At 37.8% G+C, this 24,828-nt stretch overlaps 1 protein-coding gene across 2 annotated transcripts in view; it reads right to left on the bottom strand.

Annotated features, from left to right (window-relative positions):
• The window catches only part of Agmo (alkylglycerol monooxygenase), a 331,357-nt gene that overhangs the window by 128,997 nt on the left and 177,532 nt on the right, over window positions 1-24,828 (bottom strand). For both annotated transcript variants that reach the window (XM_039112499.2, NM_001135899.1), the window contains exons 11-12: window positions 18,137-18,219; window positions 17,577-17,682 (exon numbers count right to left, since the gene is read on the bottom strand). In XM_039112499.2, the coding sequence (XP_038968427.1) occupies window positions 17,577-17,682; window positions 18,137-18,219 (189 nt within the window). The remainder of the gene's footprint in view (window positions 1-17,576; window positions 17,683-18,136; window positions 18,220-24,828) is intronic.

Below are 24,828 nucleotides of genomic sequence, written 5' to 3'. Positions count from 1 at the left end.
GTGCTGAGTACATCCAGAACATCTTCAGGACCAGTATCACCTCAGCTGAGTTTTCCGTGTCCTTATCTCCAATAAAGCAGGATATGGCATGCCCAACTCCAAGTCCGTATATACAGCAAAGCAGGAAACGTCATGACCAACTGCCAACCTCACTTCTTTCAGAGCCCCTGTAATATATTCTTCTCCACAAGATAATTATATAAGTATGAAATAACACTAAATTTTATCTTTTTAAAAGTTTTAAAATGTATATTACATTCATTTAAATTTTGAGACTACTATATAGTCATATTTCTCCCTTCCCTTTCCTCACTCCAAACTGTTTTATATACCCCTCTCCATCTCTTTCAGATTCATGACCTTTTTTCTTTAATTGTCATTACATGTACATATGTATATACATAGATATTTCTAAATTTACCCTATTTAGTTCAGATCATATTATTTTCATATATGTTTTCAGAGCCCAGGGTTTAAAACTGAACCACTAATCTACCTGCTCTTTGTGGGGAAGATCTCTCCCACTCTCAGTTTCACTCAATTGCCTATAGTGTGAGTATAGGTTTGAGACCTCATGGTGGTTTCCATCCACTTTGACATTGCCATTCTTCTTCTTCTCCTTTTTCTTCTCCTTCTCCTTCTCCTTCTCCTTCTCCTTCTCCTTCTCCTTCTCCTTCTCCTTCTCCTTCTCCTTCTCCTTCTTCTTCTTCTTCTTCTTCTTCTTCTTCTTCTTCTTCTTCTTCTTCTTCTTCTTCTTCTTCTTCTTCTTCTTCTTCTTCTTCTTCCTCTTCTCCTCCTCCTCCTCCTCCTCTTCCTCCTCCTCCTCCTCATCTTTCTCTTCCTCTTCCTCCTCTTCTTCCTCTTCTTTTCTTCCTCCTCTTCCTCCTCCTCCTCTTCCTCCTCCTCCTCATCTTTCTCTTCCTCTTCCTCCTCTTCTTCCTCTTCTTTTCTTCCTCCTCTTCCTCCTCCTCCTCATCTTTCTCTTCCTCTTCCTCCTCTTCTTCCTCTTCTCTTTTTCTTCCTCCTTTTCCTCCTCCTCCTTCTCCTTCTCTTTCTCTTATCCTCTTCTTCTTTTTCTTCTTTTTGTACAGTTCATGCTTGTACAGTCATGTTTGTGAGATTTTGTGGGTATAATATTTCTGATATTACTAGGAGACACAATCTCACATCAAATTTCCTGATCTTTAACTCTTAAAATCTTTTTTCCCTCTCCCCTCTTCTGCAATTTTTCCTGACATGTAGGTATAGTATTGTTTTGTATATGTATACATTGGAACTTGGCTCCAAAACTGCATTTTTATGCTTTTTATAACCTTACTTTGCATTCAAGTCTCAGCCCCCTCTCTCCTTTCTTCCCAGTTCCACAAGTCCCTCCCCACACTGCTCACACCCCTTCTTCACCCCACACTGGGCATCTAGTCCTAGCAGGTCTAGGTACATCCTCTCCAGCTGAGGCTCAACCAGATAGTCAGAAGGGAAGAGTGTCCAATGGTAGGACTCTGAGACCCTGACTGCCCTGTTCCAGTTAATAGGGCAGCCACATGAAGACCAAGTTGCATATTTGCTACAGATGCATAGGGATTTTTATTTGGTTGTAATTTTCTATAGTGGTTTCCATCTGATGCAAAGACAAGACCTAGTCGACAAGAGGGAAACCAGGCCTAGTACTTGGAACCTGGTTTACTGCTCAGTGGTAGAGACACAGGTTCTTATGGGAGTGGTTAGTGAATGGTTATTGGAAAAGAATCTGCAAGTGCTAATTTACTAATCCAACATTATCCCTAATGACAATCGATAAACATTTTCTATAACCACAGGAATACTTGTCACACATTATCAAGAAAACTATTTGCAACAGAAGACCTTTACCCTTTGTTCTTTTTAAATCACACACCTAGCATGGAATCTTAAATATGAAAATAGTGTTAGAAAGGTCTCTCATTTATGCATGCATGTATGTATGTATGTATGTATGTATATGTGTGTGTGTGTGTGTGTGATATATCAGAGTGAATTAAATATTCAAGCCTAAACTAAAACTGTCAGAGAGAAATACAGGAAAAGTTAACATATTGTGCTGTGCACATATTCCAGATTCCCCAGAGAGATTTACTATATGGCATTTTGATGGGAATTTGAGCTTGTATAAGATGCCACCAATTTAAAGGATACCACTCCTACATCCAATAGAGGGCTAATATCCAATATATACAAAGAACTCAAGCAGTTAGACTACAGATAATCAAATATCCCTGATTAAAAAATGGGGTACAGAGCTAAACAAAGAATTCTCAACTGAAGAATATTGAATGGCTGAGAAGCCCCTAAAGAAATGTTGAAAATCCTTACTCAGCAGGGAAATGCAAATCAAAACAATCCTGGGATTCCACCTCACACCAGTCAGAATGACTAAGATCAAAAACTCAGGTGACAACAGATGCTGGCAAGAATGTAGAGAAAGAGGATTACTCCTTCACTGTTGGTGGGATTGCAAGCTGTTATATCCACCCTGGAAATCAGTATGGAAGTTTCTCAGAAAATTAGACAGTACTACCTGAGGACCCAGCTATACCACTACTGGGCATATACCCAAAAGATGCTCCAACTTATAACAAAGACACGTGCTCCACTATGTTCATAGCAGCCTTATTTATAATAGCCAGAAGCTGGAAAGAACTAGATGCCCTTCAACAGAGGAATGGATACAGAAAATGTGGTACATCTACATACACATTGGAGTACTACTTAGTTATTAAAGACAATGACTGTATGAAATTCATAGGCAAATAGATGGATCTAGAACACATCATCCTGAGTGAGGTAACCCAATCACAAAAAGCACACATGGTATGCACTCACTGATAAGTGGATATTAGCCCAAAAGCTCAGATTACCTAAGATAAAATCCATAGACCACATGAAGCTCAAAAAGAAGGATGACTAAAGTGCTGATTCTTCAGTCCTTCTTAGAAGGGGTAACAAAAATGTTCATAGGAGAGGATATGGAGACAATGTTTGGAGCAGAGACTGAAGGAACGGCCATTCAGAGCCTGCCCCACCTGGGCTTCCAATCATAGACATACAGCCACCAAACCAAGACAATACTGCGGATGCTAAAAAGTGCATGCTGACAAAAGGCTCTGCCAGAGCATGGCAAATACAGAGGTTAATGCTAGCAGCCAGCCATTGGACTGAGAACAGGGTCCCCACTGGAGAAGTTAGAGAAAGGATTGAAGGAGCTGAAGGGGATTGCAAGCCCAGAAGAACAACAATACCAACCAACCAGAGATCCCAATGACTAAATCACCATCTGAAAAGTAAACATAGACAGAAACATGGCTCCAGCTGCATATGTAGCAGAGGATGGCCTTGTTGGGCATCATTGAGAGGAGAAGCCCTTGGTCCTGCCAAAGCAAGACTCCCCAGTGTAGGGGAATGTCAGGGCGGGGAGCTGGGAAGGGGTGGGGGGTGGGGGGAACGCCCTTATAGAAGAAGGAGAAAGGGGATGGGATAGGCAGTTTGTGGATGGGAAATTGAGAAAGGGGATAATGTTTGAAATGTAAATAAAAATATCCAATATAAAGTCAAATGTTAAAAAAATAAAGGAAACTATGCATTTACCAATGACTTTGGATTCTGTAAAGTGTATAAAGAACATACTAAGTGAAGAACAAATTTATGAGTGATGTTGAACGTTTCAACAAGTAACTGCATGAGCTGCTGGTTTTCTGTGCCTTGCTCAGCCCAGCGCTATTGGACACTGTTGTTGCTTCGTCTGCTGAAGTCCTGTCATAGCAGAGTCAGAGAAGCAGATTTCTGTTTTCTCCCAGCTTAGACTTCATGACTTTGCTTGCCATTGTCCCTCAGGCTATTTCTAAGTACTGAGGTTTCACAGTGAACAAATTTTCTTGAAGATGCGAATATCTTTAAGAAAGATGATGTATGAAATACTCTACAGGGGGTGGATATACTGTTCAAGATTTCCATGTTGTAAATATTTGAAAAGCAAATTCTAGAATATCTTTGAAGACTCTTTAATTTATTTTTATCTTAACTATAGGCAGCCTGGATTATTGATGATATGCTGAATGTTTCTGGATATGGAAAATCATAAATGGTGCACTGTTTTTAAAGGTAACTCCTTTTTTCTTATTGTTCTTTGTATGCAGTACTTTGCTCCGGAATGTTTTAGGCACACAGTGACTGTTAGCCATCTTTATCTCAGAGCGGCAGGCATTAGACATTCATACAATTATACTACCTATCACTCTTCTGTTGAAATCAAATTTATCATGGGCAGATGTCTACATGAGTCTTCCCAAGAATTTAAATTTAAGTTTATTTTTGTTGTTGTTTTGAAATAAATAGACAGTACAAGAGGGGGCGTAGTACTACACATCCCAATTACTGTGGGAGAGCAGTAGGCCTATTTTATGGAGTAACAGCAGTGATAGTGAGTTTAACTTGGGAAGTTGGATAGATATCTCAGCATTTAAGAGCACTTGTAGCTCTGGAAAAACTTGGTAATGCAATTCCCAGCCCCTATATCAGATAGTTTACAACTCCTCATAACCCCAGTTCCAGGAAACCCAATGCCCTCTTCTGGTTCTGAAAGTATGAAGTATGCATACATATGTTCATGTAGGACAATGCACATACATATAAAATGCAAACAAAAACATCTAATTCATTTCCAATTTGACTATAAGGCATATCTAGGAACTAAAATGCTATGCTGAATGGTGTGACTGGACAGCAAAGAGAGTTGATATCATTTCCTGGTGGAATAAAATGATAGATGCAGTAGTAATAAAATCCTCACTTGAAACAAATTATTTCTTTAGACAGTGTAAGAAATAAAATTAGACTTCCAGTAAGTATGTCTGCCCCATACCTGAGGAGAGATAAGGCCAGGAAGGTTGCAAAAGTTCAAATTAAATGTTATTCCATATGTATGCATATTTCTCTGTATGTATTAGGCATGTATTTGTGTATGTATGTATAACTCAAAAGTGTTAGCAGTGAAGGTACAATGTGGATCAATAATTTTTCATTATTATGTGGCAGTATATTAATTGAGTAATGTTAAAACCTAAATCACATGTAAATCGACATCTATAAATAAATAAGGTGTTCTACTAATACATATTATTTTAGGAAGTGGACTCTGATTTCCTTTAACCTTGACTATATTCATTTGTCTGGCCATTAATATGACTAAGGAGATAGTAAATGCTTCCCCCACTTTCACCTCCTGCAGGAATAACCCTATTCGACTAATTTTTGGGTACAGTCTCTTTAGGAAAAGGCAGATCCAGTACACATCTTCACTCTCCTCATTATGAATGAAATAAACATACAATTCTAATTTAACTTCACTTTCAAAGGCACACAAGATTGTCTCTCAACATGTCTTGCCTATTAAAAAAATTTTATGATGGTAAATAAACCCTGGAAAATTCCTCCTCAGACTTTACCGCCCGAAAATGCAGCTGTTGGCCGCCACTACCACGGCCTCACAGCTCTAAACTCACGTGCAAACCTCATCAAGGGCAGACATTTCTAATTGATTCCAGAAGGATTTCTTTTGCTTAGATCAGGGGACAGAGGAAGAATAATGAGCAGCTTTTCAGAGGGAATTGGGGGTTAGACTGTTGAGAAGAGAGGGGTGGGGGCTTTTAAAATCTTGGGCTTGGCCCGAAATGCTTAGCAATTTTACGGTCCATTGGCCAGAGCATCTGGAACGAGGCATTCTAGCCCTGTGGTTAATGATGGTGCGAGTAGTTTACAGACCATGGAGAGCCCAATCTAGCCCTTACCATGTCCTTGTAGAAACCAAGCGGATACTCTCCTAAATATCCTGTGCCTTCTCCTTGTGGGAAGATTCCCTTCCAATCTCAGGTTTGAAATGTGAAATCCTATCCAGCACGGATCTCTACCTATCTTAATCATTTTAAAAGTCAAAATAAAAAAGGAAAACCGCACGTTAGAGCATGTATGTGTTTAATTTCATGTGTGTTGACAAGGTTTTCTATCACAAGCTTGTGTTTGCTTTTATTTAAGGCCTCCTTGATAATATATGGAGAGTGTGGGATGCTCAGGTCATAAATCACAGCACTGAGCCAGGCACATTCCGGACAGGAGGTACAATGTGCAGCTCTTTGTTATTTCAAATCAGGGACAGGTGATTACGTGGGAAAAGGTGTGTGGAAGGGCATTGCTCTTTCAATGCCAAGAAGAAAACCAGGAGCGATATGGAAATAATTTCTTTGGAGAAAATGTTTATGTTAAGCTGAGTTAGGAATTTACCTTGCTGTCACTGACAGACTATACCCACAAAGGAGTCAGGTAGTAGCAATGCCAGGAAAAATGCAGAGATGTTAAATCAGACGGCTGGAAACACAAAGCTAGGCATGCCTCTCTATTTTTATCCAAACAATATAATTAATAAAGATTGTATCCATTTGAGGACTTACTCAAAAATTCCAAGATTTGTGGTGTTAAACTAAATTCAACATGTTTGCCCTTGGCAGAGGATCATTTCCTGTTTTCGAACAAAAGTAAAACAGAATGAAAGCAAATGAAAAGAAAGACAAAATTGAAACGAAACAATCAAATACTAAACTAAACTAAAAATAAATCCACTTAAGCTGACTTTAAAATATAAAGCATTATGTTCTCGGATGCAAAAGTTTCTTTCTAACGTCTGTAATCTGATACAGTATATTTTGTTAATCAGAATGAAGAGATCTGTGTTACTTAAAACACATAGAACAATGTACAAAAGTTCTAGGAACTAAAATCTATTCGAAAATAAAGAGCAAAAAGTGACTTCGCTTGATAGATTCTAGTGCTAATACTTTTAAATATGGGTGATAGAAAAAAGAGACAAGGTAGGTAAAAATACACCTTATCCCCTTTTGGGTTTTCTTTCTTCTGAATTATATGCATCCTCAATATAGAAGCCAGGATACAAGAGCAAGATACAAGTAGCAAAGGGCAACTTCAAACTAATTGTCATCTTCTCTCTCCTTTCCGAATGCTGGATACACAGGCATCTTTTAGTTTATAGCTGTCTTAATAAGTTTATGCACAGAAATACATGACTATTTCCTAGGGTGTGACATCAACGTTGGGAAATACCACACAAAATCCAGTACTTTCATGGTGTCATTTACAGTTTACTGTCAAAGGTATATTTCTCCTTTTGCAAGAAGAGAAATCCAATAATTCATTAAAGTTGTATTATTATATTTACCTGATGATTCCTTATTGATGGAAAGAAAGTATAATTATTAACATAGGATATATATGTATATATATATATGTGTGTGTGTGTGTATATCATATAAATCACAGCCTATAGATTTTTTCTTATCTACATCTTGATTTGCTGTGTAAATGCATAAAGATTCATGTGGCCGCCAGAAGTAGACATTGACCTCTCCCTCTTATGCTCTCTACTTCTATTTTTGAGATAATCATCAAAGGTAGAACGACCTGGCATGGCTGGATTTCTTGACCAGTGAGTTCAGGGAGCTTTCTGTTTTCTGCTTCTAAAGCCATGTGTGCCAGTTTGCCTAGCTTTCAATGTGAGTGACGAGATCAGAACCCAGGTCCTCTGTTCACACGGTCAGACTGTCAATCATTGAGCCATCTTTCCTGCTCAAGGAAGTTACCTTTAGCAAATGCACAGATGTTATCTTATGATGTTTATACACACCATAACTTGTGAAAACACAAAAGAAGACAACCAAACAGAAGAGGTTTGAAAAGATATGAAAATAAAACAAACATAGCACTAGAAAGGGAATACAATAAAGAATAAATAGGTAATGATAACCGCTGTACCAAGCAAAAATCACGATTATGAATAAAATACTATGCAATTTAATACTGTAAATGGACAATGAGTAAGATATCTGAAAATTAAAACTTGAGTAGGAAAATTTATACTGTAGTAGTATTAAATTTTATAAGTGCTTTGAAAATGATTTTACTTTATCAAAAATTTCGAACACATATTTTATAAAGTTTAGAAACTCCATATCTAGACATGTAATCCAGGGAAAGTCTATGTATATTCACATGCATAAGGAGACGTAATACATTCATTTTAACTGTAGTGCTGAACCAGGAAAATCTAGAAACAACCAATAGTATATGAATATCTCTTGATATAAAAACATGGGAGGGTATTTTTAATAATAAAATGAATAAACTGCATCTACATGAAACAGAATGATATATTTTAATTTTCAATGAAATATTTAGGACAAGAAACCATAAATGGTGTGATAACATTTTTTCTTTTTTCTTTTTTTCGGAGCTGGGGACCGAACCCAGGGCCTTGTGCTTGCTAGGCAAGCGCTCTACCACTGAGCTAAATCCCCAACCCCAGCGTGATAACATTTTATTATTATCAATTTTTTTTAGAAGAGCTGTTTGTGTTTATCTCTTCTAATTCTGTATCTAGAGATAAAGACAGACAGGTTTTTGCTTTTCAGATTCTAACATTAGAGACAGAATTCACTTTTTATTTTCAGTTTTGGTTGTTCCTCCGAGATCTTGGTTGGTAACACAGGTTTTCCTCAAACTCATTAGTCTTGAACTTCATCCTTCCACGTTCTCTGGTTGCAGGTGAACACCACCAGGCCTCACTCCAGAATTTACTCTTTTTTTCTTTTTTTTCTTTTTGTAGAGTTTATTTTTTATTGGATATTTTTTATTTATATTTTATTTTTTTCTCTATTTTTTAATTGGGTATTTCTTATTTACATTTCAAATGTTATTCCCGTTCCTGGTTTCCTGCCCATAAGCCCCCTAACCCCTCCTCCTTCCCTTCTATAAGGGTGTTCCCTCCCCATCCACCACCCCTTACCGCTCCCTGCCCCGGGGTTTGAGATAGCCTTGATCTCATTGGGTACAGGTGCTTGAAGACATCAAGTACAAGAAAAGGGTTAACTTTATTAGGTCATTCTCCAAATTTCATCTGGCCATGTGACGTTACTAACTCACTGATCTTATAGCATTATAATGTGTTTCTGGACAGGGCACACTATTTTATCTTTTAACAATAATTTAATATTTACAAAAGACCATAAATGACTAAAATTATAAATACATATAAAGTAAAACATCAGCTAAATTTAATGTAATTGCTGCTTATATATGCAGAACTTGCAGCCAATAAAGTATTTAAAGTCTGCATAATACCCCCCCAAACACACACACAAAACACGATAAAACTGCATTTGCTATAAATATAACAAGACTCATAGTTTGGCTAAATATGTGCTTTAGTGTCAGATTGAAATGAAATTTTATATTAAAGCCATAGTGTATGCACCAATGAAAGTCAGACGCACCATTGTCCTTACATGCATAGTGAACAGATGTAAAGTTGAAATGATATGGCTGGCCGTAAAACATATTTCTCTAACATCAGCAACTACAGCTACCCCCGAATCACCATTGTGATATGTATTCAGCCATGTGACTAGGAGAATTCTTTATGCTCCTACTTCCCTGTATGCCTTTCTGCAGTCGATTCCATGGGCTCACAAACAACAGAAATCGACATTTCTCCACTTGTAGAATCACATCCTTTTGCAGATTTCTTTGATGACCAAATGTCATAAAAGAGTAGAAATTTGGGGGGAGGGTCACTTACGTACACTATCATATCATCTGCAAATAGTAAAACTAAACATCAACAAACCAAATAACCCACTTTTCAAAATGGGTAGGATCCAAACAGAGAGTTTTTAACAAAAGAATCTCTAATGTCTGAGGAACACAATGAAATGTTCAGCATTGTTAGACATCAATAAAATCAAATCAAAATGACCCTGAGATTCCACCTTATTCCAGTCAGAATGGCGAAGATCAAAAACTCAAGTGATATATATATATACCATGCTGGTGACTTGGGGAGCAAGGGAAACACTCCTCCGTTGCTATTTGGGGTGCAACCTTGTACAACCATGTTGGAAATCAGTTTGGCAGTTTCTCAGAAAACTAGGAATAGTTTTACCTCAAGACACAGCTATACCACTCCTGAGCATATACCCAAAAGGTGTACCAGAGGGACACTGCTCCACTATGTTCATAGCAGCTTTATTCATAATATCAAAACCTGCCAGAAGCTAGATGTCCTACAACTGCAGAATGGATGTGTACATCTACACAATGGGATACTATTCAGCTATGACAAACAAAGACATCACGATTTTTGCAGGTAAATGGACGGGACTTGAGAATATCATTCTGAAAAACATAACCCAGAGCCAGAAAGTCACATAAGATTTGCACTCGCTTTTAAGTGGTTATTAGTCATAAAATGGAGGAAACCAGACTACAAACCACAGTCCCAAAGAAACTGGGTAATAAGGAGGCCCCAAGGGAGGGTGCATAAATCTCACCCAGAAGAAGAATCTGGTCATATGTGGTGGATGAAGAGAGGAAATTAGATAGGAGAGGAGTTGAGGAAGGGGTGATCAGGTGTGGGGGTGGAGGGAAGTGACTGAGAGTGAGAATGGAAATCCATGGGCAGCATCTCTGGGATTAGCTGGAAACCTGGGACAGAGAAGAATATAAGGAGTGACAAGCTGAGATTCCTACTAGAAGGAGATAAAGAGACTGAAGTGGCAACTTCCTGTAGACAGGCAAGACTTCCAGAGGAGGCAGGGGGACATCAATACTCCCACAAAATCTTCAATCCAAAATTTGTCTTGCCTGCAAGATGTACAGGGATAACGATGGAGCGGAGACTGAGGGGACAGCCAAACAATGACTGCTCCACGTGAGATCCTTCTTGTGTGGGAGAACCAGCTCCTGACACTATCGATGATACTCTGCTATGTTTGCAAACAGGAACCTAGCATAACTGTTTCCTGAGAGGCTTTATCCAACAGTGGATGGAGGCAGATGCAGAGATCCAGAGCCAAATATAATGTGGGGCTTAGGGAGTACTGTTGAAGGATAGAATTAGCAAGCCAAAGGGGCCAAGGACACCACAAGAAGACCTACAGAGTCACCTAAACTTGACCAATAGGGGTTCACAGACACTGACTAGACCACCAACCAGGGAGCCTGTATAAAGACTGTTGTGTAGATTGGTTTTCATATAGGACCCCTAACTATTGGAGCAGGGGCTGTTTCAGTCTTTGTTTATTGCAATTGGATCTTCTCCCCTACCTGGACTGACTGATTGGGCCTCAGTGAAAGAGGGTGTGCCTAGTCCTCCTGGGACAAGATGGTACCAAGATGAGTGGGGTGGTATCCAATGGGGGACTTATATTTCTCTGAGGAAAGGAGGAGGGAGTAAATGGGACTAGAGACTTGTGAAGGTAGAACTGGAAGGGAAGAAAGGAGGAGGTTGTGATCAAGATGTAAAGTGAATAAAAAATAAGGTATTAAAATTTATTTAAAACAAAAGAGTGAATTGTGCAGGACCTGCTTCATGGCATAGAGCAGGTTTAGCATTCATATGCCTGCCCTTGTGAACTGGACAATGAAGAACCACACAGAGGTAATACTGTCACCCCACTGGGCTCCTCCTGTGCCCCTTCATTTCAGCTGCCCCTCAAAGGTTAATGCAGTCTAGGGAGAAAACTCAGTGGAAGCAGCAGAGTCACCTACCCGAGAGTATGAGGGAAATAAATTTTTTTATTTGAGGCCATTAAGTTTGGGGGTAGTGTGTTACATGGAAACTAGAAGAGCAAGAAATATCCAATTTTAATATATTAAAAATGTAGAGATAATTTAAAAAGCAGTGAAGGAAAATCCATTGAAACATGACAGTGCTAACTGCTGAGATTTCTGTGTATTTTATTCAGGTATTTGGGGAACAAAGGTCATCTCAGGGTGTGGTCTATTTGATATGAAATCAATACATATTTAATTCATTCTTCTATTAAGTTTAAAGGTTACGCCAGTATGCGTTTCTCCATTTTGTTGAATGGCATCCAACGGCAGGTGTTGTCAGTATAAGTTTAATATTTATTGAATAAATGGATGTTGAATTGTTCTGTTCCTGCTGCTGTGAGTGTTGTCTGTGAAGTGTAGCTTGTTTGTCATTGGCATCACAGGTATTAGCCACATGCCAATGAATGCAAACCACATTTTTCTTCCTGGGTCACCTTGCATAGGCTTATTTTTTTTTTGCATTCATTTTCCTAAAAATCTCATGGTACCATTTCTAATGAGCAGAAGAGGGGTATGAACTTGTGTGGGTGACAAAGTGGGGATGACCTGAGAGAATCTGGGGGAAAAACATAATTAGAATATAATATATGAAATAAGTCTATTTTCAATAGATTATACATATGTTTATTTTAGGCAGAAGATGTGTTCATTACTATAGTAGATACAGAGTCATAGATTCTAATGCAGAGAAAAACATCCTTAGTGTCTAAATATAAAAAGTGTCCAAAACATCAAAATATTTAAGGCTTTTCATCTCATTAAGAAAGGGAAACAAGATAGTTATGGATGGATGGTGCAAGGCTAAAATGTGAGCATCAAGTGGGGTGGGGGAAAGAGGGGTTCGGGGAACAGAATACAGCGGGGAAACCTAAAACTGAGTAGCATTTAAGAAACTGTATGAAAGTCTACTACAGTTGAAACTTCCTAAAATATGTACATACATGAAAGTGTTTTAAGTAGAATCACCAAGTAATGGACGAGACACTCCTCCATTTGGCCATCTATTGTCTCCAAAAGAAGTTTCCAGTACTGGAGTTGGGGTTATATATAATTAAGGTGTTGGTTATAGGGGATTCACAGGAATCTTCAAACAACCCAGGCTATTGGCAAGACTCTAGGTTGCTCGTCACAAACTGACAGCATGGCCCCATTGCTGAACACGCACAGAACCATTGAACATGGAGATATTAAACTGGTGGTTACGATTACATAGAACCTTCTCCTCTATGTTCCAGTGTCGAGTAGTAAGTACTACATACTCTCAAAAGAGAAATGTAAAAATCAAGCCAGCCACCAATCTTTTATCTACAATGGTATACTGCCTGCAAGATATTTTTGGGAAAAAGCAGAACAAACCCTGTGAAAGGAACCAACCATTAAATTATTTGACTTACGGCCCACTCTAGAAGATGGAACACGTACTTGACACTGCTTGGGGGACCACAAAAACAAGACTAGATAGCTAAGGGATCTACATTGAGAACAAATAATACTGGAATAAAAAATGTAGTGATAAAGTGACTCCTATGATATTCTGCTATATTCATATTTCAGTGTCTTGCTCAGCTGTCATCAAAGAAGTTTCCTCCTGCAGCAAACGGTAACAAATATAGACTTACAGTCAGCATGGGAAAGATGGACCATTTAGGCTTAACTAGGATGACTCCATTAAATACATCCCTTCAGAGTTCAAGAAACCCCATAGAAAAGTCACTAGAATAACTTTAAGAGCCAGACAGATCAAAAACATGAAGAAAACAAGGCCTCCTGGATCAGTATGAGCACAGCACATATAATCTCACAGAGCAGAAGTAGTATGCATGGGCCTGCATGGGTTTATACCAGGTCCTCTGTGTTTATATTATGTTTTTCAGTTTAATGTTTTTATAGAATTCTTAAGTATGCAAACAAGTGAGTTTCTGATTCTTGTACATTCTCTTGGGCTCCTTCTCTTTTTCTGTCTTACCCAATTTCAATGTGCGAGCTTTTGTTCTATCTTATTATATTTTATTTTATTCTATTAAAAAATGAATGAATGAATACCTAGCCACGAGGGTAAAGGTTAACAACTGACCTGTCACTTATACTTTCTGGGAGATGGGAAATCAATGTTGTTTAATAAAGTGACACGGGGCATACCAATCACTCCCTCCAAGATAGGCCTTATGCTCAGGAGTAGTTGACAAACATATAATGTATACCACGGTGTTATCTATTTCTCTATCTTGCTATCTATCTATCTTTCTATCTATCTATCTATCTATCTATCTATCTATCTATCTATCTAATTTTCCTGGGTTACACTTTGGTGTTTTGTTTGTTTGTGGTATGATTTTATTTTATTTTATTGTTTTTGTGGGGATTGTTGGTGTATTTAATTTTTTTTTGAGGAAGAACTTACATTACATTAGGTGGGCATAAAAAGGGAAAGTTGATTCCCAATGAATATGTATTGATGACCATGTCAAGATCTCTCAACATCTCTGAGCATTGAAAAGACAAAGCCTTCCCTGGGTCAGGCTCAGAATAATGGGAAAGCTTAGATTTCACAAGCCACTTACCTTTTGATAGAACCAATGTGTGCAGAACCATTCCTTCCTCATCCAAATGACTACAACCTAACACGTATATACACTCTGAAAAATTTACAGAATTCTAAACACCACACATTAACAGAGCATATCACACATTTCTAGAGCACAAGGCAAATCATAGTCACCTGCTGTGGACAAACTAAAGCAGTCCCATATCCCAGAGCTGGAATTAAAGTGAAAACATATTTTATAATTTTTCTGTGTTTTTTAAAGAAATCAAAACTCTAAAATCGTCAAACTACAAGCTATCACATAAACTATTGCAAAGATATATGTTGTAATGACTATAAATTTGATAAAATATTGGAATCAGTTTGACATTGTAAAGCCATATACACTTTTGAATAACTATCTCACTTATATGAAGTTTGCTATAAGAATAATATGCTAACATGCATGGCTTGATGTATATACAGTGGAATTCCTGGCATCAGTACCTGTAATGATGCAACCATGAAGAAGAAGAAGAAGAAGAAGAAGAAGAAGAAGAAGAAGAAGAAGAAGGAGAAGGAGAAGGAGAAGGAGAAGGAGAAGGAGAAGGAGAAGGAGAAGGAGAAGGAGAAGGAGAAGGAGAAGGAGAAGGAGAAGGAGAAGGAGAAGGAGAAGGAGAAGGAGAAGGAGAAGGAGAAGGAGAAGGAGAAGGAGAAGGAGAAGGAGAAGGAGAAGGAGAAGGAGGAGAAGGAGAAGGAGGAGAAGGAGAAGGAGGAGGAGGAGAAGGAGAAGGAGAAGGAGAAGAAGGAGAAGAAGAAGGAGGAGAAGGAGGAGAAGAAGGAGGAGAAGAAGGAGGAGAAGAAGGAGGAGAAGAAGAAGAAGAAGAAGAAGAAGAAGAAGAAGAAGAAGAAGAAGAAGAAGAAGAAGAAGAAGAAGAAGAAGAAGAAGAAGAAGAAGAGGAGGAGGAGGAGGAGGAGGAGGAGGAGGAGGAGGAAGAGGAGGAGGAGGAGGAGGAGAAGGAGGAGAAGAAGGAGGAGAAGGAGGAGGAGGAGGAGGAGGAGGAGGAGGAGGAGGAGGAGGAGGAGGAAAGGAAGGACTAATTAGATATCCTGACAATGTAGATTCAACTTGCTCCAAGAATTTTGACACCCTTTATAAGCAGGAAGTAATCTAATGATAATGTCTCCCTCTTTCCAAACCCTGAATTTATTCAGAGAGTTCTTTCCCTACCTCTCTGTCTTTTTTCTTTCTTTCTCATATTTAGTGTTAGGAGGTTGAAAGAGTAAGAGAAATGGGGTGGAAAAGGATAAAAGAAAAAGCCCCAAAAGTAGCAAAAATCCCGGTACAATAGCTAATTTCAGCTGTCAACCTGATCCCACTGGAAGGAAGAGACTCAATTGCCAACATGCCTGTGAGTCACTCTGTTAACTAGTATAGAATGGCCTTGCCCACTGTGGGTGATAAGATCCTAGGTGAGCTTCTGCTGTGTTAAGAGAGATAGCCCTGGGAAGCAAGCCAGGAAGGATCATTCCTCCATGGTTTCTCTGCTTCAGTAGTGCCTCCAGCTCCTGCTCTGACTTTCCACAGTGATTAACATTAACTTAGAAACATAAAATGAACTAAACTCTTCTACTCTGTCATTGTTTTATCACAGTAACAGAAAACAAACTATGACACTATTCTTTGCTAACAGGAGAAGGTTAGGACTTATGCTTCCACTTAAATAAACCAACATGTTGATTAGTCTCATAAATTGGCATATTGTTCAGGAACAAAGCTTAACATGTTCTAAATATTCTAACAAACACAAATGATGAGTAAGACTGTTTAAATATTTGCTGATTATAAAATAATAGATAACCCTAAAGGATCTCTGGAAGATCAATCTTAACAATCACTTATCAAAACATATCTTTTATTTTAAAAGTCTCATCTTTCTTTATTCTATAATTTAAAGGATTTTTAATAAAATAACATGGCTGCTCTGGCATGGGATGACATCCAAAGACCTCCAAGAGCTGTGTGATCCAGATAGAATGAGGACACATCATACACCTTTTATTCCTCTGTGTGGAATACAAATATGCCCTGAATATACACCTTAATCCCAAACAATATAGGTAATATAAGGTTCGTTTGGAGAAGAAAGCAGCTATGTATGAAAGTAACATCTAATTGATGAAGGAAAAAGAGACAAATCAGAGAAAGATTTGACAGAATAAGTCAGGGATAAAATATGCCCATTCTCATAAGAACACACAAAAGAGTAGTGGTGTAGGGGAGAAGGCAGGTTTTTGTGTGTGTTTGTGTTTTATATTTTAATTTCTTTATTTTTATTCTTTAATTATTTTTTATAGTCCAGATTTCATCTCCTTGCCAGTCTGCTGCCCCCAAGTGCTCCTCATCCCATACCTCCTCACCCAACCCAACCCCTGTCTCCAATAGGATGTCCCCATTCCCTCACCCCAAATTCACTAAACCTCCCCACTTCCTAAGGCCTCAAGTCTCTCCGAGTTAGGGACATCTTTTCTCACTGAGGCCAGACCAAGCAGTCCTCTGCTGTATATGTATTGGGGGCCCCATATTAGCTGGAGTATGCTGCCTAGTTGGTGGCTCATTGTCTGAGATATCTCAGGGATACAGGTCATTTGAGACTTCTGGTCTTCCCATAGGATGGCCCTCAGTTTTACCAGGATAATTTTACAGAGACAGGTAGGTGAAGGCAGAATGAGAATGAGACAGAAGTTTAAAACAGATTATCAGAGTTAGATGCTAAGAAGAGAAAGTCAGCATCTCAGAGTCACTGAGAGAAATCAGTTTGAATCAATGAGCATGGAGAGGAGTTCGAGCCAGAGCAGATGAGTTGAACCAGCCAGCCAGAGTTCAGAAACAGCTATAAAGGGTGAGCTTATTCAGCAATAGCCTCTGAGGTAACAGTTATATCTAGTGAATGGAAGTTACTTTTACATATGATTACTTGTGTTAAAGGTTATTCAAAAGCATCAAACACTTCTTTTTGTTTTCAAAACTTTCTTTAATATAATTAGATGCTGGTATCTTGCAAAGCCACTTTTACCATTAATTTCTTGAGAACCTACCATGCACACTGGTTTTCTTCAAAATATTCACAATGTATTTTGTCCAATCTTCATAACTTAATGATATCAACCAAGATTGTGGGATAAGAATACCATGACTTACCAGTATAACTATCTAAAAGTTATACAAATAGTAACTCAAGATATAGTGCACAGATAAATGTAGCAACAAATACTTGGCAGAAATTGAATAGAGAGAAAAATTATTTCATGAATGCATAAAATAATTCAGCAAAAGTCTTACCTCAAATGCAAATGATAAAGATTCAATGAGAGGCTTTAAGTGACCAAATCTGTACAGGGTTAGGAACAACAGACACCGGAGAGTTTCCACAATCGCTGCCTTGGGTCTGAAATGACGTTAATATCTATTACCTTTAAATAATGTCTCTATGTGCTTATGTCCTACATAGCAATAAAATTTACTTTTGCTTTTCAAGAGAAGTATTTAACATAATTGAGTGGTATGTTTCTAAAGTACTTTGAATATTGTGTTAAAATCCTAAGAAAATATATCTTCTAAGGAAAACATGTTTTAACAATTTATTGTCTAATTAAAACAGTGATAAACTATGCCAAAACACTAAAATATCAACAAATATATGTCTAGAGTATAAGGCATGTGAGGCTCTCTTTAGTAGTCTACTGTTTTTTGCTTTAATCAATAAAAAAATGGCTTAAGAGAAAAACTGATATAGTTCACCAATTTAAAACAATGGTACAAATACTAAGTTTTAAAAATTAAATTATGAAGGTCCACATTATTCTGATATTTCATAGTGGTGTGAAAAATTCATTTCTTGCCTTTGATCCAGAAGGAAACCAATGGATGTCAAGGTCAGAATAATGAAGCAGATCCTCAGGAGAATAGTTACCTGAGATAATACCTGTCAAACAAACACAGAGGTCAAAGGAAAGAATTCTTTAGAGGATTTAGGAGGAGCATTAGCAGCCAATGCTGCTGTGGAAACAGTCTGTACTTTCCAGAATACCGTTTGATACTCTCTTCACAATGGAAACAGAGGACTTTTAGTGTTTTCTAGTGCCAATTGAAAACCTCATCAAGGAAACATATATTTTCATCAGGAACTTTTTTTTTCCTTTTTTTTTCGGAGCTGGGGACCGAACCCAGGGCCTTGAGCTTGCTAGGCAAGCGCTCTACCACTGAGCTAAATCCCAACCCCAGGAACTTTTTTTTAAACTGTTATTTTTATTGTCTCCTTTAAATTTTTGATTTCTGTAATTATTTGAAGCACCTGAGTCCCTAATCATGGATAAAACATTTACATTTAAGAAATAAATATTATGTTCTTGTACATATTTTTAACCTGAACAATTCATTCTAGCTAGAATTACAAACTTTATTCATTTAAGTAATATATAAAAGAAAATGTATTCAGAAGAGCTGTGTTGGCTAGTGGTTTCATATTTATTTTCATTTTTCAATTTTTTATATGAAAGCTAGAGTCACCAAGAAGAAAGAACCTCAACTGAGAAAATTCCTCCAAAAGATTGACCAACAGTCAATACTGTGGGGACATATTCTTGATTAATTATTGATGTGAGAGAGCCCAACACATTTGAAGTTGTGCAGCTCCTTGGCATCAGAAGCTGGTGAAAATGTAATTGGACAAAAGGGTCATGTTCCAGACACAGAATGTAGCAGAATTTGGTAGCTTCAGCCAAGTAGTTCTGACTTGAGAGAACAAGAAAGACGATAATATTCAAAATGTAAATAAAACTTGTCCAATGAAAGAATAAAAAAGAAAAGAAAAAAAGAACAGAAAACTCTCCTTAAGTGACTAAGAAAAGTTACTGAGGTTAGATAGGTGGGAGGCCATTGCATGAAGCTGTGAAGGTTAAGCCTGGACGGATTTGGAGATCAAAATGCTAGAGATGCCAGCACTATGGGATATCTGCTGAGGAAAGATGCTAACAGAGAGTAGAATAAGGCCAAGAGAGAGAAGGGTGCTGTAGTCTTGAACCTGAGATGAGTTAGAGAACTGAATAACATTTTGACATCAGGTATGGAGATACAGAATTTAGAGTTTGCCCAGCTGGTTTTCAGTCTTGCTTTTGGTCCAATATTTTCACACCTCCCATATGTTTTGGAATGGGAATGCACAGCCTATGCCATGCCATGATAAGTTGGAAGCATATAATCTGCCTTTTTATTTAAATTAGGTAGGGGATTACACTTAAGACATTGTATGAGTCTCAGAAGAGACTTTGAACTTTGGAGTTTTAAACCTTGTTGAGATTGTGATAAACTATGGAGACTTTTGAAACTAGACTAAACACGTTTTGCATTATGTTATGGCTATAAGTTATAGAGGCAAGGGAGTGGAATGTGTTGATTTGAATAGGTATGTCCGCTTCTGGTCTTCATCTGCACCCAGAGCTAAGACTGTCCCACAGCCTTCCAGACCCAAAACCTGCCCAGGGAGAGCTGAACTCCCAGGAGCACTCTCACTCCTAAGGCCACAGCTGAGAATCCACTTTCACTCCACTAATTCTCCAAACGGGGACCCTCGAGGAGCGCACAGGGCACGGGAACATCTGAACAGTCTGGGACCATTCCTGTATCCATCTGTGCCCAGAACTAAGGCTGTCCCACAGCCCTCTGGACTCAATGCCTGCCTGGAGAGAGCTGGTCTCCAGGAGTGCTTTCATTCCTAAGATAACAGACTCACAAGCATACAGAAGGGACAAGCTCCAGTCAGACAGCAAGACCAACTAATGTCAGAGATAACCAGATGGCAAAAGGCAAACACAAGGACCTAAGCCACAGAAAACAAGACTACTTGGCATCATCAGAACCCAGTTCTCCCACCAAAGCAAGTACTGGATATCCCAAGAACCCAGAAAATCAAGATTTGGATTTAAAATCATATGTCATGAATATGATAGAGAACTTTAAGAAGGACATAAATAACTCCCTTAAGGAAATACAGGACTAAACAGATGAACAAGTAGAAACATAAAAAAAATCGCTTAAAGAGTTACAAGAAAACAGAAGCAAACAGGTGAAGTAATTGAAATAAACAATCCAGATCTAAAACTACAAACAGAAACAATAAAGAAATCAAAAAAGAGAGACAACCCTGGGTATAGAAAACCTAGGAAAGAGATCATGAGTCATAGATGCATCACCAACAGAACAGAAGAGATAGAAGAGAGATTCTCAGGGGCAGAAGGCACCATAGAAAATATTGAAATAACCATCAAAGAATATGTAAAATGCAAAAAAAAAAACTCCTAATCCAAAACATCCAGGAAATCTAGGACACAATGAGAAGATCAAACCTAAAGATAATTGTTATAGAAGAAAGCAAAGACTCCCAACTTAAAGGGCCAGTAAAAGTCTTCAACAAAATTATAAAAGAAAGTTTCCCTAACGTAAAGAAAGAGATGCCCATAAATATACAAGAAGTCTACAGAACTCCAAATAGATTGGACCAGAGAAGAAATTCCTTCAGTCACAGTCACATAATAGTCAAAACACCAAATGCACAAAACAAAGAAAGAATATTAAAAGTAGTAAGGGGAAAAGGTCAAGTTACATATGAAGGCAGACCTATCAGAATTAAACCAGACTTCTCATCAAAGACTATGAAAGCTAGAAGATCCTGGACACATGTCATACAAACCCTAAGAGAACAAAAATGCCAGCCCTGGATACTTTATTCAAGCAAAACTCTCAATTACCACAGATGAAGAAACTAAGATATTCCATAACAAAACCAAATTTATAAAATATCTTTGGTCAAAGCCAGTATTATTATCAAGAGGATAATAGATGGAAAATTCCAACACAAGGAGGGAGACTACACCCTAAAAAAAGCAAGAAAGTAATCTCCTTGCAATAAATACAAATGAAGAGAGCCATACATACATAGTTCCACCTCTAACAACAAAAATAGCAGGAAACAAGGATCACTATTCTTTAATATCTCTTAGCATCAGTGGACTCAATTCCCCAGTAAAAAGGCATATATTAACAGACTGGTACTTAAATAGGATTCAGCATTTTGCTACATACAGGAAATGTACCTCAGTGACAAAGATAGACACTACTTCAGAGTAAAAGGCTGGAAAACAATTTTCCAAGCAAATGGTCCCAAGAAACAGCTGAAGTAGCCATCCTAACATGGAATTTAATCGACTTTCAACCAAAAGTTATGAAAAAAGGGGCGGAAGAACACTTCATACTAATCAAAGAAAAAAAAATCTACCAAGATGAATTCTCAATTCTGAACATCTATGCTCCAAATGCAAACGCATCCACATTCACAAAAGAAACTTTACTAAAGTTCAAAGCATACATTGCACCATACACAATAACTGTGGGAGAATTCAACACTCCACGCTCATCAGTGGACAGATCATGGAAACATAAAATAAACAAAGACACAATGAAACTAACAGAAGTTATGAACCACATGGACTTAACAGATATCTATAGAACATTTCTTCCTAAAACAAAAGAATATGCCCTCTTCTCAGCACCTCATGGTACCTTCTCCAAAACTGATCATATAATTGATCACAAAACAGCCTCAACAGACACAAGAAGACTGATATAATTCCATGCATCCTATCCGATCACCACGGACTAAGGCTGGTCTTCAGTAACAATTAAACAACAGAAAACACACATATACATGGAGGCTGAACAACACTGTACCCCATGATGACTTGGTCAAGGAAGAAATAAAGAAAAAAATTAAAGATTTTTTTTATAATTTAATGAAAACAAAGGCACAATATACCCAAACTTATGGGACACAATGAAAGCAGTGCTAAAAGAAAACTCATATCCCTGAGTGCTTCCAAAAAGAAACAGGAGAGAGCATACACTGACAGTTAGACAGCACACCTGAAAGATCTAGAACCAAAAGAAGCAAATATACCCAAGAAAAGTAGACATCAGGAAACACTCAAACTCAGGGCTGAGATCAACCAAGTGGAAACAAAGGAAGCATACAAAGAATCAACAATACAAGGAAGTGGTTCCTTGAGAAAATCAATAAGAAAAACTTTTAGCCAGACCAACAAGAGAGCACAGAGATAGTATCCAAATTAACAAAATCAGAAATGAAAAGGGAAACACAACAACAGAAACTGAGGAAGTTCCAAAAATTATCAGATCTTACTAAAAAACTGAAAAATATGTAGTCAATAGTACATTTTCTAGACAGATATCAGGGACCAAAGTTAAATCAGATCAGATAAACCATTTAATCAGTTCCATAATCCCAGGCCCCCAAAATTAGAAGCAGTCTAAAAGTCTCCAACCAAAAAAATCTCAGGACCACTTGGGCTTACTGCAGAATTCTATAAGACTTCAAAGAAGACATAGTACCAATACTCTTTAAACTATTCTATAAAATAGAAACTGAAGGAACACTACCCAATTCCTTCTATGAAGTCACAATTAAGCTTATACCTAAACCACACAAAGACCCTACAAAGAAAGAGAAAATCATAACAATTTCCCTCATGAAAATAGATGCAAAAATACTCAATAAAATTCATGCAAACCAAATCCAAGAACACATCAAAATGACCTTCAACATGATCAAGAAGGCTTCATCTTAGGGATTCAGGGATGGTTCAATATATATGGAAATCCACCAAAGTAATCCACTATATACTATATAAACAACCTCAAAGAAAAAAAAATAACCACATGATCATCTCATTAGATTCTGAGAAAGCGTTTGATAAAATTCAACACCTCTTCATGATAAAAGACTTGAAAAGATCAGGAATTCAAGACCCATACTTAAACATAGTAAAAGCAATTACAGCAAACCAGTAGCCAACATCCAACTAAATGGAGAAAAATTTGAAGCAATCCTACTAAAATCAAGGACTAGACCAGGCTGCCCACCCTCTACCTACCTATGCAATATAGTACCCAAAGTCCTAGCCAGAGCAGTTACACAACAAAAGAGTACAAGGGATACAAATTGGAATGAAAGAAATCAAAATATCACTATTGGAAGATGATATGATAGTATACTTAAGTGACACGAAAAGTTCCACCAGAGAATTCCTAAACCTGAAAAAACAACTTCAGCAAATTGGCTGGATATAATAATGACTCAAATCAATAGCCTTCCTTTACTCAAAGGAAAAACAGATTGAGAAAGAAATTAGGACAATGGCACCATTCACAATAGCCACAGACAGTAAAACATACATTGGTATGGCTCTAACCAAGCAAGTGAAAGGTCTGTATGACAAGAACTTCAAGTCTTTGAAGAAAGAATTCAAAGATCACAGAATATGGAACAATCTCCCATGCTCATGGATTGACAAGATTGATGTCATGAAAATGGCCATCTTGCCAAAAGCAATCTACAGATTCAATGCAATCCCCATAAAAAAATCCAACTCAATTATTCATAGGGTTAGAAAGAATAATTACAAATTTATTTGGAGTAACAAAAAACCCATGATGGCGAAAACTATTCTCAAAAATAAAAGAGATTCTGGGGGAAACATCATCCCTGACCTTAAGCTGTATTACAGAGCAATTGTGATAAAAACTGCCTGGTATTGCTACAGAGACAGGCAGGTAGATCAAGGCAATAGAATTGAAGACCCAGAAACAAACCTACACACCTATGGTCACTTGATTTTTTTTACAAAGGAGCTAAAACCATCCAGTGGAAAAAGACAGCATTTTCAACAAATGGTGGTGGTTCAACTGGTGGTCAGCATGTTGAAGACTACAAATCGACCAATTCTTATCGCCTTGTACAGTTCTCAAGTCCAAATGGATTTAAGACTCTACATAAAACCAGATACATTGAAACTGAAAGAAGAGAAATCAGGGAAGAGCCTTGAAGACATAGGTACAGGGAAAACTTCCTGAACAGAACACTAATGGCTTATTCTCTAAGATCAAGAATACACAAATGGGTCCTCATAAAATTGCAAAGCTTCTATAAGGCAAAGAATACTGTCAGTAGGACAAAACGGCAACTAATAGATTAGGATAAGATCTTTAACAATCCTCCATCCCATAGAGGACTGATTTCTAATATAGACAAAGAACTCAAGGAGTTAGTCTCCAGAGAACCAAATATCCTATTAAAAAGTGAGGTACAGAGCTAAAAAGGGATTCTCAACCGAGGAATATGGAATCACCTAGAAGCACCTAAAGAAATGTTAAACATCCTTAGTCATCAGGGAAATGCAAGTCAAAACTGCCCTGAGATTCCTCCTCACACCTGTCAGAATGGCTAAGATCAAAAACTAGGTAACAGTAGATGCTCACAAGGATGTGGAGAAAGAGAAACACTCCTCCATTGTTGGAGGGACTGCAACCACTCTGGAAAACAGTGTGGAGAATCCTCAGATAACTGAACATAATACCACTCCTGGGCATGTACCCAAAAATCTCCAACATATAACAAGGACACATGCTCCACTATGTTCCTAGCAGCCTTATTTATAATAGCTAGAAGCTGTAAAGAACCCAG

This window comes from Rattus norvegicus, chromosome 6 (genome assembly GCF_036323735.1).
Source record: "Rattus norvegicus strain BN/NHsdMcwi chromosome 6, GRCr8, whole genome shotgun sequence".
Classification (NCBI taxonomy): Eukaryota; Metazoa; Chordata; class Mammalia; order Rodentia; family Muridae; genus Rattus; species Rattus norvegicus.
The sequence above is the reverse complement of the archived record's forward strand: the minus strand, read 5'-3'. Positions and strand labels throughout refer to the sequence as shown.